The sequence below is a fragment of the Lutra lutra genome, chromosome 3 (genome assembly GCF_902655055.1).
Source record: "Lutra lutra chromosome 3, mLutLut1.2, whole genome shotgun sequence".
Lineage (NCBI taxonomy): Eukaryota > Metazoa > Chordata > Mammalia > Carnivora > Mustelidae > Lutra > Lutra lutra.
Genome location: NC_062280.1, coordinates 143680375 through 143701462, shown reverse-complemented (window position 1 = coordinate 143701462; position 21088 = coordinate 143680375). Strand labels below are relative to the sequence as shown.

General features: G+C 35.6%; 1 protein-coding gene across 7 annotated transcripts in view; it reads right to left on the bottom strand.

Annotated features, from left to right (window-relative positions):
* ZC3H13 (zinc finger CCCH-type containing 13) overlaps positions 1–21088 on the bottom strand; it is a 101747-nt gene that overhangs the window by 35287 nt on the left and 45372 nt on the right. For all 7 annotated transcript variants that reach the window (XM_047723473.1, XM_047723478.1, XM_047723475.1 and 4 more), the window contains exons 8-9: positions 20452–20649; positions 1827–2137 (exon numbers count right to left, since the gene is read on the bottom strand). In XM_047723473.1, coding sequence (XP_047579429.1) covers positions 1827–2137; positions 20452–20649 — 509 coding nt within the window. The remainder of the gene's footprint in view (positions 1–1826; positions 2138–20451; positions 20650–21088) is intronic.

The window sequence follows — 21088 nt, the reverse complement described above, 5'->3', positions numbered from 1 at the left end:
ATGAAGTCAAAGGACTAACAAGAGAACATTAGAAAACAAACATTGCCTTGTTTTTAAGTCAGATTCCCTTATGTGCTGCTCTCACATTCTGGAACTACTTCAAGATCTGAGGCTATTTTAGCAGTTATAGCAGCTGTATGCCTAAGAGCCATATGAGTATTGTCAACTTACCTTCTTTTCTCTTTGTCCCAGGTGGCTAGGTCTACAGACTTTCTTAAGCACCCAAACAGTATCCACAAGACCCCTTAGATTTTCACATTAATAACTCATCTCTCCTGCCAATTACATCGTCCATATGCTTACATTCACAAATGCCCTTTAAGAACAGAAGCAGTAGGCAAGGACTGGATAGGTTTCCATCCGTTTTGGTGCAATTTATGACTTCTAGTCCTCCTCCAATGCCAACTGGGCCTAAAAATATGTTCACTCAGTACCAGATCCTTTTCATGATTCCATCTGTCTTTTCAAATCTAGTTACTAAATTTTGTTCTTTACCTACCTCCCCATTCTTCCACTAAAATTATTCTTATTTCAGAAGATGACATCTAAATAGAGGAACAAACTGCTACATATCTTGTATGGAAGGTTAAAGAAACATCTTTACAAAGAAACTAAACACATATGGTTTATTATTAAATGGATTCTTCCTGTAACATGGGCCACTCTTAGCACACACACACAAAATTCTTTGAAGACTCAACCACATACTATTTCCCCTCATTATTATTTCAAAACAGATATCAAACACACTAAAGAGTTTTCATTCAAAAAGTACTCATTAAATGTACACGGTATTCCCAGTCAACTCCAGTTAAAGATCTTATTAAAATTAATTCACAGGTGCTAAGAGAGTTTTCCTATCTTACCAATGTTCCATAAATATTGCTGTGCTGTTCTGGTTCCAAAATGATATACATAAGAAATAATTCTATACAACAGAAACTCTCTCTGATCCCTACCTGGATGTACATCATTTTCTTGAATAAAAGAACTTGATTAATTACTGCACTGCTGATAGGAAGAGAACAACTAAATTCAACATGTTTCACAGAAGACTGCTGTAATATACTCTCAGAGGTTTATTTTAAAATGCACATTAAAGGGAAATGTTACAAGTAGGCAATATCTCCCGAGTACTCATTATGTTTAAACACCAACTCAGAAGTTAGGGGAAAAACCTTTAAATATATAAAGTCAAGAAGCTTAGATAAGGAATACAGAAAGAGATCAGAACTATTAGACTGTATTGCCAGATAATAGCACCTTAGCTTTAACAAGGAGCAGCAAATCCAAAGTTAACTTAATTCTCAGGGATCTAGAAAGGGAAATTGCTTTGCTAACTTCTTTTTGAATTTCACCTAGAAAACTGATCATTTGGCTTACACCGACCTTCTCAATATTCCTCCAGCCCTTATCTCTTTATCAAAACATAGGCGATGCTTTCAAACTATGCCCCCTGGCTTGCTGCTTTTCTTCCCTTCACTTTTCTGTTTTTTTTTTAAAGAACCAATTAAGCAATTAGAGGGATATTTTAAGAGTCAGACAGCCAAAAATTTCTAGAACTTGAGAGTACCCAAGTAAAACATCTTAGAAAGCACTACCTCAGTATACATAAAAATGCCCACTTATGTACATTTAATAGTTTATATGTTCCTGTGTCATTAAAAGCACCTCCTACTGCCTTCAAGCACTCTTCTCTGTTAAAGACTTAATACAACACAGTTTTCTTCTTCTCCTTACTGTAACAATAAATCTGAATGTCCAGTTCTTTAACAAAGAAAATATTTAACGCTAAAAAAAAAATCAAGATAAAATACAGTGCATACCTTCTCTTCTTTCATGACGCCGATCATGAGACTGTGAAGTTCGTTCATGGTCATGCCTCCCTTTCTCTCGCATCGGAGAGCGATGTCTTGGGGGACTCTGCTTTCTCTGAGGAGAAGACAGAGAATGTGAAGGATAAGGAGACGCAGAGCGTCGTAAAGGTGGAGTTATTGTCCTCTGATAAGATGGTGAAGGAGATCTTTTTCGACGAGGAGAAGGAGAATGTCTTTGAATAGATGATCCTGATTGTGAGGAAGATGAGTGATGTCTAGAAGATATAGGAGAGTGATGCTGTCCTACTGGGGAAGTGGACCTGTAAAGAAAAGCAACAATAAAAAAAGCTGAATGCTAAAGTTAAAGCTAAAAGTGTGAATCATAATTCCAGGATAAATTTCAATTCACAATGCTGTATAGTAAGAAGCTAATTTTTAAAGATCTGGTTGATTTAAAGATCTGGTTGATTTTAAAGATCTGGTTGATTTTAGATTTAACAATCTAATTGTTAAATATCTGGTTGATCAGCCTGAGACCACAGTCCTAGATGAGATATGTACTGCCTTGCTCCCAAGCTTGGGCTCCAAGCAGCACTCTTCCTGAACACAAAGAGAATATTATCCTCACTTAAAGTATGGAATTCACTCTTAATCAGAGATAATCTCTGACCTTGTGAATAGGTACTTGGAGGAAGGAAACCACAAGAGGCTAAAGAGGAAACATACTAGTAAGATCTAGATAGAAAGCGGCTGTGGGAGTGCCTATAACTCAAGGCTGTGGGGAAAGGGAAGTCATCATCAATTAAGAAGCCAAACCTGAAGTCTGCCCTGCTTGGGGTGAGATTCAGGATGGGGAAAGAATGATACGGTTAAGGACATACTGTCTACACTGTCTTTATCCTAAATAACCAGCCTTCACTCTTGGCCAGGCCATTGCAGTCCTGGTTTAACAAAGGCTTCCTCTACTCCCTTCCAATCACCTTCTTTCACTGCTGCCAAAGAAACAACTTATAACCACACAAAGCACAACGGAGTCTCTCCTACAATATGTTAAATCCTAGGCCCTGGTTTACACTGATTATGCAAAATGTGTGTGTGATAGGAAGCTGGAATACACACATTTGTGCAATAACTAAAAAGAAATGGGACCAGAAAGAATGTTAAAAAATAACATTCCAGACACCACATACCCAGATTAGTATCCTAGTCCTCATTCTGAAGATTAGATATTTGTTCAAAAATGTTCTGAAGTCCTAGTCAAAATATTTTAGAATACTTTCAGGGCCTATGGTATTTTTAATATCCACAATGGTAGCAAAGTCATTATTAATCCTACAGCAGGGTTTCTCAGTCTTGGTGGTCCTGACACTTTGTGTTCAGTGATTGTAGTGGGGGGCTGTACTGTACATCACAGGGAGATCAGCAGCATCCCTGGCTTCTACCCACCAGAAGCCAGTCTCATGCTCCCTCTCACCCCCGTTCGTAACAATAAAAAATTACTCCAGACACTGCCAAATTTCCCCAGGAAAGCAAAAATCACCCCTTGTTAAGCAGTGCTGGCCTGAACTATGTTCTTTATAAATGATGCCTCAGTAGACCTTTTATCAATACAAGTACCAAATACATAAAATATATGTTGCTCATTCAGGGAAGTGATTCCAATATATTGAAAAGAATTTGCAGAACAGGGATTTTAGCAAATAAACAAAAACATCTTTTGGATAACAGTTGACTAAAAGAAGTCACCTAATCAGAACATCATATTCACCTAAACATTGTAGTTATTAGTAATTTCACTAAACCTTCACACTTCTCATAAAAATTTCCTTTTCATTAAAAAAAAAAATAAGCCATAAGCCACTATAATTTAACTCACTCTTAAGAGAAATGTATTTACTTATAGGTAGGAATAGAAATGCTCATAGGGTGTTACCCAAATTTGGAAAACCAGCTATGATCAATGGTCATTCAAATAGATCTTATCGAAAAGAAAAATACTGCAAGATTGAGAATTAGAATTATTACTGTTTGGTATGTTCCAACTGCAATGTCATCAGGTTCTAGACAATTTGGAAATCTGTAAATTGATTTAAAAATGTGGCTTTCAAAAAAAAAAATGTGGCTTTCCACTGAACTGGCATTTTGGTTAGTTTTATTTATTGTGCATACTAAAAACTGCTTCAAGAAAGTCTGCAATACCATTTGGTGATTAGTTCATGGAACCTAAAAAATAAAATAGCTCATATTACTATCTTTAAAAAACACAATACAGTCCAATCACATTTCTATTCAAATTCAGTGTCGATAGCATGGAGTAAAAAATTCAATTCAAGCTTAGGATGATCAACCTATCAAATTAAGGTCAGAGGACCAATCCATTGTTAAGTTATGGTTTCAGCATTTTTTCTTCTTACCCATCCTTCAAGAAAATAAAATTAAGAAAACTTGGTTTAAATTAAAAGCATCTGTTATGGACTGAATGTGTCCCCCCAAATTTATACAACCTCCCAATGTGATAGTATTTGAAGGTGGAGGCATCTGGGAGTAATTGGTTTAGATGAAGTCCTGTGGGTGGAGCTCCCTTGAGATCATATCCTTACAAGAACGAAGAGACCAGAGCTCATTCTCTCCTGTCCATGCCAGGACACAGTGAGAAGACAACTGTTTGTAAACCAGAAACCAAATCTGCTGGAACTCTGACCTTGGACTTTCTAGCCTCTATAGCTGTGAGAACTCAATGTCTGTTGTTTAAACCACTCCAGTATATGGTATTTTATAACAGCAGCCCAAGTTGGCTAAGACAGCATCTTTATTTTCCTGTTTTTATTCTTTTAAAAGTCTGATGACTAAAGAATAGTGAAAAGAGAGGATCTGTTACCAAAACAAGATGGGTCAGATTACGGATGTCAGTGTAAAACGGACCTGGGCCTGTGTTCATTCTATACATAAGAAGGTAGAAAATAAAACTGCCTTGAAATCTGACCAAAATTATTAGTACTTTGGCTTTTACACTATTGCAGAGGTATATTAAAATACATTTCCAGTTAGAATAGCAGTAATTTTAGATTCTTCTTAGGCTTTAGAATTGGCTGGTTTCTTGTCTGAAGAGAAAAAAGAGGTGACATTTGACATTCAAATTAAGAAAAGAGTTTATCATTGCATGAAGAGAGCTCAATACCTTAAAGAAGAAATCTGTATACTGTCAGCAAGAGCACTGTGATTTATAGCACAGGGAAAGCCAATCTTTAGCCTGACTTGATTCTAAACAGAAGTTTTTTAATGCTACTATAATTAGGACAAAATGTGCAATGAGAATATTCAGGGTATATTTCATTTGGGGAACATGTGAAAGGTTAAAAAATTTAAAAAGAAAAACTTGCCTCACTCAAGATACATAAATTTCATCTACAACCAAGCATGCTTTACCCTAGACTTTTAAAAAATTACTAATACCATTTTTTCTTTTAGTAAATGGTTTCTTTTTCTCAAATGAAAATATGCCATCATAATGTAACTAACTAACATTTATAAGTCACCTTTTAAAATCATCATGAAAAGTATACTTAAAAAAAAAAAGGACTATGGGCAATATCAAAATCAACTATTTCCAGTGGTAAAATGCAACACCATATGATACAGATTTCACACACAGAAATATTTTGGCTTTATTATTTTATATAAGAAACATATCCTAAATAAAAAAGTGAGTCATTTTAATTTATTGAGCTAATATTAAGTGAGCATCTTCTATACTGCAAGCATTATTTTTGGCACTGAGAATACAGAAGTAAAAAAGACAGGCAACCTGGGGCTAATAAAACATCATATGTTAAAAAAAAAAAAAGACAGGCAAAACCACTAACATCATCATCATCATCATCATCATCATCATAACACCAATAACAGTAGCAGGTAACACATATATTGTTATTACATCCATACCATTGTTTTAAGGACTGAAAACCAGTCTGTCATGGACTACGAGTAGACCACCACCAGGAAAGCAAAGCAATTTCAGTTAGTTAATGCAACAAAGTCTGTAAAAACAGGGTAATAAAATAGAAACTATTAGGTTCCCTCCCTCAAAAAAAGTCAGGGGACAACTTTAGGATGGTTCAAAGGAAAGGGCCTTATTGAGAAGATGGAATTTGAGCCAAGAGCTGACAATCCAGGGAAAGAACATGCCTTGCAGAGGGTTCAGCAACCACAAGAGGCAGGAGGAATCACAATATATGAGAAGAACATTAAGAAGACAAGGGTAATTACAATTTGTAAGTGAAGAGTTACATGAGAGAAGGCCAGATGATATGAAGTCATCTATGTGATGGTGAAAGCCAGACTGTACTTTTTTTTTCCCCCTAGATTTTATTATAAGCATGAAAAAAATCACTATGAAGAAAATCACTAGAGATTTTTAGGCATGGAAGTGTCATTCAAAATCTAGCAAGATCTTGGAGCTCCTGGGTGGCTCAGTGGGTTAATAAGCCTCTGCCTTCTGCTCAGGTCATGATCTCAGGGTCCTGGGATCGAGTCCCGCATCGGGCTCTCTGCTTGGCAGGGAGCCTGCTTTCTCCTCTCTCTCTCTCTGTCTGCCTCTCTGCCTACTTGTGATCTCTCTCTGTCAAATAAATAAATAAAAATATTTAAAAAAAAATCTAGCAAGATCTCAAAGAATAAAAATTATTATGATCATCTCAACAGATACAGAAAAAGCACTGACAAAACTCAACATCCATTTATGATAAAAATTCTCAACGAAGTGGCTTTAGAAGTAACATACCTCAACATAATAAAAGTCACACACGACAAACCCACAATTAACATATCCAGTGGTGAAAAACAGAGCTTTTACTCTAAGATTAGGAACAAGACAAGGATGTCTACTCTCATCACTATTATTCAACACAGTACTGGACGTCCTAGCTGCAGCAGTCAGATAAGAAAAAGAAATTAAAGGCCTTTAGAAACCTTCAAACTCATTTTATGAGGCCAGCATCACCTTGATCCCAAAATGAGACAAAGCCCCATCAAAAAGGAGAATTACAAACCAATACCCTGATGAATATAGATGCAAAAATTCTCACCAAAATACTAGTCAATGGGATTCAACAGTACGTTAAAAGGATTATTCACCATGACCTAGTGAGATTTATTCCTGGGCTGCAAGCGTGGTTCAACATCTGCAAATCAATCAATGTGATCCAACACATTAATAAAAGAAAGGACAAGAACCATATGATTCTCTCAACAGATGCAAAAAAATCATTTGACAAAGTACAGCATCCTTTCGTGATTAAAACTTCACAGTGTAGGGACAGAAGAAACATACCGCAATATCATAAAAGCCATCTATGAAAACTCTGACCTTGTTTTCTGGCCTTGACCCACGGTGAGTATCATTCTCAATGGGAAAAAACTGAGAGCTTTTCCCCTAAAAGTTAGGAACACAGCAGGGATGTCCACTATCATCACCGCTGTTCAACACAGTACTAGAAGTCCTAGCCTCAGCAATCAGACAACAAAAAGAAATACAAGGCATCCAAATCGACAAAGAAGTCAAACTCTTGCTCTTTGCAGATGACACGATACTCTTTGTGGAAAACCCAAAATACTCATTCCAAAATTGCCAAAACTCATACAGGAATTCAGTAAAGTGTCAGGATATAAAATCAATGCACAGAAATCAGTTGCATTTCTATACACCAACAGCAAGACAGAAGAAAGAGAAATTAAGGAGTTGATCCCATTTACAATTGCACCCAAAACCATAAGATACCTAGGAATAAACCTAACCAAAGAGGCAAAGAATCTGTACTCAGAAAACTATGTAACACTCATGAAAGAAATTGAGGAAGATGCAAAGAAATGGAAAAATGTTCCATGCTCATGGACTGAAAGAACAAATATGGTTAAAATTTAAAACATCTATGCTACATAGTGCAATCTACACAGTCAATGCAATCCCTATCAAAATACCATCAACTTTTTTCACAGAGCTGGAACAAATAATCCTAAAATTTGAATGGAACCAGGAAAGACCCCAAATAGCCAAAGGAATGTTGAAAACGAAAAGCAAAGCTGGTGGCATCACATTCCGGACTTCAAGCTCTATTACAAAGCTGCAATCATCAAAACAGTATGGTACTGGTACAAAAACAGACACACAGATCAATGGAAGAGAACAGAGAACCCAGAAATGGACCTTCAACTCTATGGTCAACTAATCTTTGACAAAGCAGAAAAGAATATCCAATGGAAAAAAGACAGTCTCTTCAACAAATGGTGTTGGGAAAATTGGACAGCTACTGGCAGACAAATGAAATTGGACCATTTCCTTACACCATACACACAAAAAGAGACTCAAAATGGATGCAAGATCTCAATGTGAGACAGCAATCCATCAAAATCCTACAGGAGAACACAGGCAGCAACCTCTTTGACCTCGGCTGCAGCAACTTCAGGCTAGAAATGTCTCCAAAGGCAAGGGAAACAAAGGCAAAAATCACATCACTCGGCATCAGGGAACTACAAATCAAAACCACAATGAGATACCACCAGTCAGAATGGCTTAAATTAACAAGTCAGGAAACGACAGATGTTGGCAAGGATGTGGAGAAAGGGGAACCCTCCAGGATTGTTGGTGGGAATGCAAGCTACTGCAGCCACTTTGGAATACAATATGGAGATTCCTCAGAAAGTTGAAAACAGAGCTATCCTATGGCCCAGCAATTGCGCTACTAGGTATTCACCCCGAAGATACAAACGTAGTGATCTGAAGGGGCACATGAACCCCAATGTTTATAGCAGCAATGTCCACAATAGCCAAACTATGTAAAGAGCCCAGATGTCCACTGACAGATGAATGGATAAAGATGTGGTCTATATATACAATGGAATATTACCAGCCATCAAAAATTGAAATCTTACCATTTGCAATGACATGGATGGAACTAGAGAGTATTATGCTAAGTGAAATAAGTCAATCAGAGAAAGATATAGTGTGCACTGGGTATTATATAAGACTGATGAATCAAAGACCTATACCTCTGAAACCAATAACACATTATATGTTAATTAAAATTAAAATTAAAAAATACAAAAAAAGAAATTAAAGGCATTTGACTGGTAAGGAAGAAATTAAAAAGTCACTATTTGTAGATGACATGATACTATACATAGAAAACTGTAAGGCGCCTGGGTGGCTCAGTGGGTTAAGCTGCTGCCTTTGGCTCAGGTCATGATCTTGGGGTCCTGGGATCGAGTCCTGCATCGGGCTCTCTGCTTGGCAGGGAGCCTGCTTCCCTCTCTCTCTCTCTGCCTGCCTCTCTGTCTACTTGTGATCTCTCTCTGTCAAATAAATAAATAAAATCTTTAAAAAAAAAGAGAAAGAAAAAGAAAACTGTAAAGACTCCGTGAAATATGTATCCGAAGTAATACATGGCTTCAGTAAGTTGCAGGATATAAAATTACTACAGAGAAATGGATTGCATTTCTATACCCTAATAACAAAATAGCAGAAAGAATAATTAAGAAAATAATGCTAATTAAAACTGCACCAAAACCAATAAAATAACTAGAAATAAATTTAACCAAGGAGTTCAAAGACCTGTACTCTGAAAAGTATAAAACACTGAAGAAAGAAACTAAAGATAACATAAATGGAAAGACATACTATGCTCATGGAAGAATATTGTTCAAATGGTAATCTACAGATTCAAAATAATCCCTATCAAAATGTCAATAGCATTTTTCACTAAATTAGAACACATAACCCTAAAGTTGTATGGATCCCCAAAAGACCCTGAATTGCCAAAGCAATAAAACAAACAAACAAACAAACAAAACAAAGCTGGAGGTATCCCAATCCAGATTTCAAGATACACTACAAAGTTATAATGATCAAAATAGTATGGTCCTGAACAAAAATAGACATGTGATCAATGAACAGAAGAAATAGCCCAGAAATAAACCCACAATTATATGGTCAACTAATCTATGACAAAGGAGGCAAGAATATATACTGGGAAAAAGACAGCCTCTTCAATAAGTGATGCTGGGAAAACTGTACAGCCACATGCAAAAGAATGAAACTGGACCACTTCCTTCTACCATACACAAAAATAAACTCAAAATGGATTAAAGAACTAAAACCATAAAACTCCTAGAAAAAAACACAGGCCATAATTTTTCTATGGCGTTACCAACATTTTCTTAAGTCTATCTTCTCAGGCAAAGGAAACAAAAGCAAAACAAGCTATTGGGACTATACCAATACAAAAGCTTTATGCACAGCTAAGGAAACCATCAACAAAACAAAAGGGCAAAATACTGGATAGGAGAAGATACTTGCAAATGATATATCTAATAAGAGGTTATTACCTAAACATATATAAAGAGCTTATACAACTCAGCAGCAAAAAAAAACCAAAACAAACAACAAAACTCCAAAACAAGTAATCCAGCTGAAAATGGACAGAGGACTTGAAGAGACATTCCAAAGATGCTCAGAGATGGCCAAAAGACACATGACACTTACCAAAAGACGCTTACCATCACTAATCATCAGATAAATACAAATCAAAACCAGTCACCTTATACCTGTCAGAATGGTCAGAATTAAAAAAAAAAAAAAGAAATAAAACAAGTGTTGGTGAGGATGCGGACAAAAAGGAACCCTTGTGCTGCTGATGGGAATGTAAACTGGTATAGTCACTGTGGAAAGCAGTATGGAGGTTCCCCCCAAAAAATTAAAAATAGAAATACCATATGATGCACTAATTCCACTTCTGGGTATCTACCTAAAGTAAAAAAAACCACTAATCTGAAAAGACATAGGCACCCCTCTGCCTATGACAGCATTATTTACAATAGCCAAGATATGGAAGCAGCTGAAGTTCCCATCAATAAATACATAAAGAAGATGTGGCATATATATGCAATGAAATAGTGTTCAGCCATAAAAAGAATGAGATGTTGCCACTGGCAACAACATGGATGGACCCAGAAGGTATTATGCTAAGTAAAATGAGTCAGACTGAAAAAATATGAATACCACATATCACTTATATGTGGAATCTAAAAAAAAAAAAGAACAAACAAACAAAAAGCAGAAACAAACCCATAAACATAGAGAACACCTGATGGTTCTCAGAGGCGTGGAGTGGGGAGAGATGGGCAAAATGGGTTAAGGGGAATGGGAGATACAGAATTCCAGTTATGGATGACTAAGTCACAGGGATAAAAGGTACAGCATAGGGAATACAGTCAGTGATACTGTAATAGCGCAGTGTGGTGACAGATGGAAGCTACACTGGTGAGCACAGCATAATGTATAGAGAAGTTGAATCACTAGGTTGTGCATCTCACGCTAAATTAATGTTGTGTCAAGTATACAATAAAAAAAAATAATCTAGCAATATCTTACCTATTTAAATAAGTATGTAAGATGGAGAAAGAAAATGCTTCTGTGTGATGATCCCTTTTAAACCTAGAATTTGCTGCCCCTCTGAAGCAAGTAATAAATTTCCCTGAAAGGGGAATGAGCTAAGTGAACAATCTACCAAAACAGGAGAATACTTTTGTCTGTAGGAATCTTTTGAAAAATGTCTCCTCATAAATATATAATGGTACTTGTAAAAAAAATTTGATATAAGCAAACTAATCATTTCCACATAATACAAGTAAATCTAATCCAGGTACTAACAATTTGACTCAATTTTATTTTTGTATACATATAGAAATGAATTTCAAAAACCTCAATTTAAGAATGAAGACTATTAAGATAAGGCTTAAATCAACATATCCTTAAATATTATCCTAATCTAGATTTACAATAAATAAGAGAAGTTTTCAGAATCTGGTTCAAGAGCCTTACACAGATTTGCTCAATCACTTGACTTACCGAGGTAAAAACTGTACCCTACCACTGTAATTGAAAATCAGAGGAGACAAATACATGGTATCCCTAGCACATATGAGAAGATTGTTTTTAAGCTTTAGGAGTAAGGGAGTCAGTATCCCAAATGAAATAAAATCCAGAATCAACACACACCAGCCTAACATGAATGAAGACAACTGGCTCCTATCCTCTACCTGGTGGACCAAGTTAAAGTTACTACTTTCTCTTGGGAGGGGATGGGGGTGCGGGCAAGTGACCATACCAGGAAACAGCAGAAATCCAGTCTGGGGAAGGAGTGAGGTGACGAACAGTTCTCAAGGCTCTGGACTGATTTCCTAGACATAACATCTCCTCAGTTCAGGCCAACAAAATGGGTAAGCAAATTTAAGGAATATTAGTGAAGTCCTTGCCATGTCCTGAAAATCCTATCCAGCTGTAGATCATTTACCTGTTAGTGAAAAAATTACCAGCAGATGGCACCAAACCACAGCCAGATTGGGATGGATTTTGCTAGTGCAAATTTGGGTGTCTTTCATTAATCTCACCACATACAAGGCAGCCCCACACTTTTACTGGGTTGAATTTCTGGTCTCCATTTACCATGGTGTACACTTCCGATTGCAGCAATTATGGGAACAGACCAAACTTCCCAACCACCTCCTGCTGCTGAAAACCCTCTCTGAAACTACTTGAGAACAACTTTCCTTTCAAGTCTCTAACTTCACCAAGCATGTTGGACAAAAGATAAAAGTACACTTTTTAGGGACATAAAACCATTGTAGATTTGGCTGCAAAACAGGAGGTTCTCTAGTGAGCTCAACAAATTTTCCCAATATCACACCCATGAAAAAGAGCACAAGACTTGATCCCTTAGACTAATTGTGAAATTGCTTATTTTCCCCCAATGTGACTAAATTATTTTGATATTTATAAAACTCATTTTGGGGGCACCTGGATGGCTCAGTTAGTACAGCATGTGACTCCTGATCTCAGGGTCATGAGTTCCAGCCCCACATTGACCACAGAGCTTACTTTAAAAAAAAATAAATAAATAAAAACACATTTTTAATACAAGTCTACCATAAATTTAGTGTATTACAGAATATATTCAGGTATGTTACAGATTTCTTTAAGTGCCTTAATTTTATATCCCTAGCCTAAATCACCATTCACATGAAAACACTTCTTAGGTCTATACACAGGGCTTCATTAAATTAATGGCAGAAAGAAAGATTAATGCCTCAGATAAGCAATTTCCAACCTGAACATAAAGGTCCCATTTTACTACTAAAAATTTGCATATCCTTCATTATATTATTTGCGTTAACACCCATTAATTAGGAAAATGTTATAAAAGGTATTAAAATCATCAATACTTTTAAAATTCATTATTTTAAAGTTATACTACTCTCTTTTTTTCCTTTTAGGTGTGAGACTGGTGTAGTGATTATGTGTTTTTAAGTGTATTTCTCTCCTGGAGATATATGCTAAAATATGTATGGGTAAAACAGTGAGATATCTGGGATTTGCTTCAAAATAATACTGGAGGAGGGAGGTGTATAGGGGTATAAAGGAAACAAGATGAATATAAAAGGATCATTATACTATTGTAGTTTTATGTGTGTGAAATGTTCCTTAATAATGTTAATGTAACATTTTTCTATCTTCTATATACAGTCCAGCAACATTAGTACACATTACTCAAGAAACCATCCTTCAGTCTATAGAAAAATGCTCAGTGCACAAATGGTTTCTTCCTTGTTCTGTGGCTCATGGCCACAGGGTGAGGTTTGCCAACCCAGACCATGGTACCTGTACATGAATGGTAAACACTGAATAAATCCAATAAATAATATTTCTTGTGAAAGGTCTGGAACATTCTGATTTAATTATTTTGATAAATGTGTGCAATCACTGAAAGGAAGTAAGACTGTCACTTTGATGGTGATTTGCTTATTCTGCTAAATTGAAGTCAAAGCCAACAAATTTTGAATGATCACACCTGTCTTTCAAAGCTTAGTAAGACTCATCATGTAGGTATTTGTACTATTAAGAAGTAGATTTCTATACTCTGGTAATTATAATGAAGTGTTTTTTAAAAAGTGATTACCTGTGCACTCAATATCATCTTCACATTTAACCACAAAATTCTGCATCCTAGCATTTTGATTAAAACATTGAGCTTCCATCAGTAAAACCATATTTAACCAAATCTCCAGCAGAATGAGCACTACAGAATTGCTAGCTAACTCCTCTGGTTAACTACTAACCAAAAAGTTTGTGTTTGCTTAAATCTTTGTTCTTAAAGTACACCAGTAATTTTGTTTACTTTCCTAATTCAACAAAGCATTACAGAATATAGATTTTCACTAATGAAAAAGATATTACAGGTCGACTGAAATACCACTGCAAATATCTGCTTCAGGATTATCTAAACATAACAGGTTAGGAATACTGAAAAGAAAATATTCTTTTCACAGGTGATTTTCTGACTACCTAATTTGAATTTAATTTTCCTGTGAATCGCACCTCTTCTAAACAAATTACAGAATAAAAATTACTTAGTTGAGTTCCAGGTAATCAAGATTTTACCATTTTCTGTACAGAACAAGCATGAAAAGTTTACTTTACAAAAATGTAATGGGAAATTGCTACATTTTCTAAAAGTAGAGTAATAAAATCCATAAGGCTTTTTTTCTTGGATAAACAAGTGGTATTCAGATTTTGATCAATGTTGCACAAATAAGTAATAGCTCAGTAAAGTTTACCAACCAAATGGGAAGACACTGATTCACTTCAAAACATGACAGAACTTATTGCTATTAAATCAACAAATATTCTGGGAACAGAGTATATTCTTAACAAATCTGATGTGGCCAACAAAGACTTGGGGGAGGTACTCAAATTCTCAATGCCAGATCATGGCAGACAGAGGGAGGAATATCATGATTTTTTTCTGAGAGGGAATGGGTACTTTCCCTTTCACCAAAACACACACAGGCAAAATTTCACCCACAAATCAAGAAATTTGCAGATCCCCTGAAATCTACCAATGGATCTCCAGTCAGGAGCCCCTGATCTAGAAAGTTATGAAATTGAGATACAGAAGACAGGGAAAGGGACTTAAGCCATAGGATCATATGGTTTTGTTGCATCATCTGTCCTACCCATATGCATACTCTTATATAACCACATAAGAAACCATCCTTAAGAAATGTAAGCAACCTCCTACACATTCAATAGGCCTTATTAGTTTTACTTGAAAAAAAAAAAAAAATCCATGTTCAGAGAAATATTTTCCATACATGTGATTACTATATTACTTCTACCTACAGTAACAAAGCTTCTGAGAACATTTTTGTTCATGGATACCCTATATCAAATAAATAAATGAATTAGGATATTTTTACCTTAGCACAACACATCCTAATAACCAAAATATTCTAAATAAGCCCATTAGAACACCTAAATTAATTTTAAAGGGCAATTTTCTCCAAAAAGAATTTGGACACTAATATCTTTAATTACATACCCCACCAATCTGAAAGCATGACGATGATTCTCACTACAGTATTTGGTTTTAGAATAAGTTCTCCTTCAAAGTAATGGGGATATATTAAAATAAGAGATCCAAGAAAAACCCTTGGAAATTAACTTCTCCTAAATCAAAATGCCCCTTTTCAACTGTGTAAAACATGGCTTCAGAACTCTAGTGCAAGTCAGGTGCCCATGCAGTTCTTCAGTACTCCTACTTCTGGTGCTTCATTTTCTTAGACAAACAAAATAAATCAAGTTCAGATTTTTCTATGTACCAAATAATAGGTAAGTCCTAGGCATACCTTGTTGCTTGGACAAAGCTAGGAAGAAACACTGGATAACACTGGAAAATGAAGAATCAACCTACATAATACTCAATTCCTCATAATACAAAACATGTAACTATTTCAATGGTGAAGTATCCAGGGACATATGTTAAGAATCAACTCTCAGAGATTTCTGGGTCAAAACAACAAAATGAAAATACCAGGAACTGTTAAAGAATAGACTCCTTAAAATGTAAATCAGCAAGATCATTTAACATAATTTATATCTGATTTACATGTCATTTTCCAAAAACATACCCACTAGAATGAATAAAATATAGACTATATTTTAGGGAAATATGTTCAAGAATTGTGGGTGCTCCACTTAACCGTTCTGTTATTGCCCCAACAAGGCACAATGCTCCTAGGTCCTAGCAATGGTTCACAGAATCATTCTGGTTCTTCCAAGTCAAGTCACCAGAGAGGGAGAGAAAAAAACTGATTCATCTAAATAAGATGATCTCTTACCAAGACAAAGAAAGGACTAAGCTTATTATTAGAACCTATTTTTTGGACAAAGACTGAGTTTTGTTGAACTTCTAATTATAAAGCTATGATTTATAATAGGGGGCACCTGTGGCTCAGTGGGTTAAAGCCTCTGTCTTTGGCTCAGGTCATGATCCCAGGGTCCTGGGATGGAGGTCCTGGGATCGAGCCCCGCATCAGGCTCTCTGCTCGGCGGGGAGCCTGCTTCCTCCTCTCTCTCTGCTTACTTCTCTGCCTACTTGTGATCTCTGTCAGATAAATAAATAAAATCTTAAGAAAAAAAAAATAAAGCTATGTTAAGTGCTTATTGGGTAGGTAATTTATCCTAAATAATATTATAAATACCAGTTCACACGCTTTCCAGATAAAGAGGCAGATAACACTGCTTCCATTCTAATAACATGTTGTTACTTAGTAACATGAACAGAAACAGCATCATGAGAATGTAGTAGAGACTGCAATGAGCTACCTCACACTCATTCTCTCCTTGCTCTTTAGTAAACCCAATTTTATTCGGGTCAGTTACATGCTCAGCTAAAGGATTATATTTCTTTCTTTCCTTTTTTTAAAGGATTACATTTCTAAGACACCCTCATAGCTAGATGTAGCCATGTGACTAAATTCTGGCCCATAGATATAACAGGAAATAGTGTTTGGGACTTCCAGGAAAATTAAGGCTTTCCTCCCTTCATAATTTTTCTGCTGCCTGGAACATGGATGGGATGTCTTAAGTCATTGGTAGTCATATTAAACCATGGGATAACTGAGAAAGGAAGCATGGGGGTGCCTGGGTGGCTCAGTCGGTTAAACATCTGTCTGGCTCCAGTCAAGATCCCAGAATCCTGGGATCCATGTCTGGCTCTCTGCTCAGTGGGGAGTCTGCTTCTCCCTCTCCCTCTGCCTATGCATGTGCATGCTCTCTCTCTCCACACTGCCCCCCACTTCCTCTCTCAAATAAAAAAAAATCTTAAAAAAAAAAAAAAAAAAAAAAAAAAAAGGAAGCATGCACAAGGCAGACAGCCCCTGGATCACCAATGACTGTGGGAACGAACAGTGTACAGGTCCTAGACTGCCTTCCTCTGAGCTTCTTTATATATGAGAGAATAAATCTCAATGTATGGTTCCTAAACTTTGATGAACATTAGTATCACAAAATGAGTTTTAAAAATCTGGATACCAAGGCTGCTCCTCATACTAATTAAATAAGAGTATCTGGGGATTGAAATCAGGTATTAGTACTTTTTGAAGACTCTCAGGCAGATTCCAAGGTGTAGGAAACTTTAAGAACTATTGCTTTATGTACTTAAGCCCTCCACGATGAGTCCTTATTACTAACAGCTGATTCTAAATCTGATACTGCAAAAGTATCAGGAAAAAAAAATATCTTTATGGATACATTCTATTACCTATGTAGTTTAACTGAAAACCCACAAATGGAAGGACATTTTAAAATATCACTACACTGTAATTTATCATTAAAGTACTCTGCTTATTTTTTAAAGCATTATCTCATTTGATCCTCACCTCAACCCTAAGTCAGTATCATGCATATTTTACAGTTAAAGAAATAGAAGTTCAGGGAAAACAAAGAACTTATTCAGGGTCTCACATCATGCAACCGGCAAAGTCAAGATAAAAGTTTCTATTTGTGTAACTTCAAGTCTTGTGCCTTTTCCAATACACTATAACTCCAAAGAAAAGAGGCCAAGAGCCTTCTAAAAGATTTACATTTTTTCTTGACTAAAGATTAATTTCATGAAAAGATAAATTTGAAAACTAATTTTTAAAAATGGAGAAAAGCACCCCTATTAAATCTATAAGCATTTCATAAATCTTGTGAACCACAAAAATATTACCTTCAAGTTAATTTTTTTAAATTTGCTCTTAAGTAGCACTAAATAAATGAATTTTAAAAATCAAGAATTTATAATTTGTCAGTTTTGAAAATAGATCTTTAAGAAGTACTATTGTTAGAACAGAGGGAAAACTGGCCATGAGAAAGAATTTAATAAAATACATAGAATTTAAATTAGTTAATGCAGTGACTTTAGATTTCGAAACAATTTTAAAATGAACAGATTTTCAGAAGGTCTCAGCTCTTTCACTGGCTGGCTTTTATATAATTTCATTTATACCAAAAAGTTAATGCTGATTAACTGATGAAAAATAATAAAGAAAGAGAGGATTTGAACAAGACTAAGATCAACTGGACCTAATAGACATATAAAGAACACTCCACCCAACCATAGTAAAATACGCAGCCTTCTCAACTGCACAAGGAATATTCTCCAGGACAGACTCCATTTCAGGTCATGAAACAAGTCAACCAACATAGACTACATGAAACAACCTACGTAGACTGACTCATTTAAGAGACAGTAAATGTGAACCGACCAATAATGAGCAAAATCAAACACAAAAATCAGTTGTTTCTATATGCTAACAATGAACAATCTGAAAAATTATGAAAACAATTCTGGTTACAGTGGCATAAAAAAAGAATGTAACACTTAGGAATAAACCTAACCAAGGAGTTCAAAAACTTGTACACTGAAAACTATAAAACATCACTGGAAGAAACTAAAGAAAGCACAAATAAGTGGAAATACATTCCACACTCATGGATTAGAATACTTAATACTGTTAAGACGTCCATACTACTGAAAGCAACCTACAGATTTGACACAATTGCGATTGAAATCCCACGGCATTTTTGGTAAAAATATAAAAATTCATCCAAAAATTGATCAGAATTCAAAGGGACATGTTAAGAAGCCAAAATAATTTTCATATAGAAGAACAAAATGAGAGAATTCACACTTCCTCAGTTTAAAAGGTATTAGAAAGCTAAGTAATCAAAACAGCGTGGCACCGGCATAAAGACAAACAGACCAGTGGAGTACCATAGAGGGTCTAGAAATAAATCCTTGCACATATGGCCAAATGATATTCAACAAGGGTACCAAGACCACTCAATGAGGAAAAGACAGTGTTTTTTAAAAACAGTGCTGGGAAAACTGGTTATCTACATGCAAAAAAATGAAGTTGGAACCTTATCTTACACCATGTACAAAAATTAACTTCAAAGGGACTAAAAACCTAAGTGTGAGATCTAAAACTATAAAACTTCTTAGGAGAAAATCTTTATAACACTGGAGAAGGCAATGATATTTTGGAAATGACACCAAAAGTACAGGCAACAATCACAAAGATAGACAAATGGTATCACAACAAACTTAAAACCTTTTGTGCATCAAGGACATTATCAACAGAGTGAATGAAAAGGCAACCTATGAAAAGGGAGAAAATATAAATCACATATCTGATTTGGGGTTAATATCCAGAATATATAATAGATTCCTAAAACTCAAGAACAAAAAATCAAATAACTCAATTAATAGACATTATTCCAAAGATGATACACAAATGACCAAAAAACATATGAAAAGATGGTCAACATCACCAATCATCAGTGAAATGCCAAATTAAAACCATAGTAAGATAACACCTCACACCTATTAGGATGGCTACTGTCCAAAAAAATAAGCCAGAAAATAGCAAGTACTGGTGAGGATATGGAGAAACTGAAACCCTCGTACACTGCTGGTGGGACTGTAAAACAAAGCAACTGGTATGGAAAATAGTATAAAATTTCCTCAAAAAGTAAAAACAGAACTATCATAACTATCATATTATCCGGGAATTCCACTTCTGAGTAAGTATCAAAAAATATCAAAAGAAGGGTCTTGAAGAGATACTTAAACACCTATGCTTATCACAGCACTATTCCCAATAGCCAAGAGGTGGGAGTAACCCATATGTCCACCAGGGGAATGGATATACAGACAGCAGAATACCATTCAGCTGTAAAAAGCAAGGCAATCCTGTCACATGCTAAACATAGGTGAATTTTGAAGACATTATGCCAAATGAAATAAACCAGTCACAAAAAAAACAAAATAGTTCCACTTATATGAGGTATCTAAAGAAGTCAAATTCATAGAATCAGGAAGTAGAATGGTGGTTACTAAAGGCTGGGGAACTGGGGGAGGAGGGGAAGGGAGTTGTTTAATGCACATTCAGATGAATTTCAGATGCACAAGATGAAAAAGTTCTGGAGATCTATTTCATGACAATGTGAGCATACTTAATATTATTAAACTGTACACTTTAAAATGATTAAGATAAAAAATTTCATTATTTTATGATGTTTAAGGTAATGTTTATTGAATTATCCCTAACTCGATATGGGAATTATTAAATAACATATACACAGAGTTTTAAAACACTAAAAAATCTACTACAGTAATGCCTGAAAAAAAAGCTTCTGAAAAATATTTTAAATTCTACAAAAGTAAGATTGTTAAAAACATACAATCCTACTTACCTTGGCTTGTCTCTTTTTTCTCTTTGTCTTTCAAAATCTCGTCCTCTGTCTTTTCCATCTCTTGGTTTTTCTTCTATTCTGTCTTTTACTTTATACTTTTCTTTATATTTTTTCCCCAGAACAATATCTTCCTGTATAGGAGGAGGTGGACTAGGAGTTCGAGGTCCTTTCTTTTTACTCTGGTTGCCTTTTGAATTCCTGAAGGTAATACAAAGCTATCATTAGAGGTCCAAATACCTTTGGAAGGTCAAACGGGTTTTTTTTTTCATTTTAATAAAGCACATTTTAGGTTTTTTTAAGATTTTATTTATATATTTGACAGAGAGAGCGATCACAAGTAGGCAGAGGCAGGAGGGGGGGCGGGAGAAGGGCTCCCCGCTGAGCAGAGAGCCCAATGCAGGGCTTGATCCCAGGACCCTGAGATCATGACCTCAGCTGAAGGCAGAGGCTTAACACACTGAGCCACCCAGGTGCCCCAATAAAGCACATTTAAAAAAATGGTAGCATTCCTCACCTTTTACTATCTTATTAATTAGTAATCACTATCCAGGAAAAAACACACAGAAATGAGCAAATAATTAATTTAACTTGCTACTTATTAATAATCCTAAAGGGTAGGTCTCTGAGAAAGAGGTGA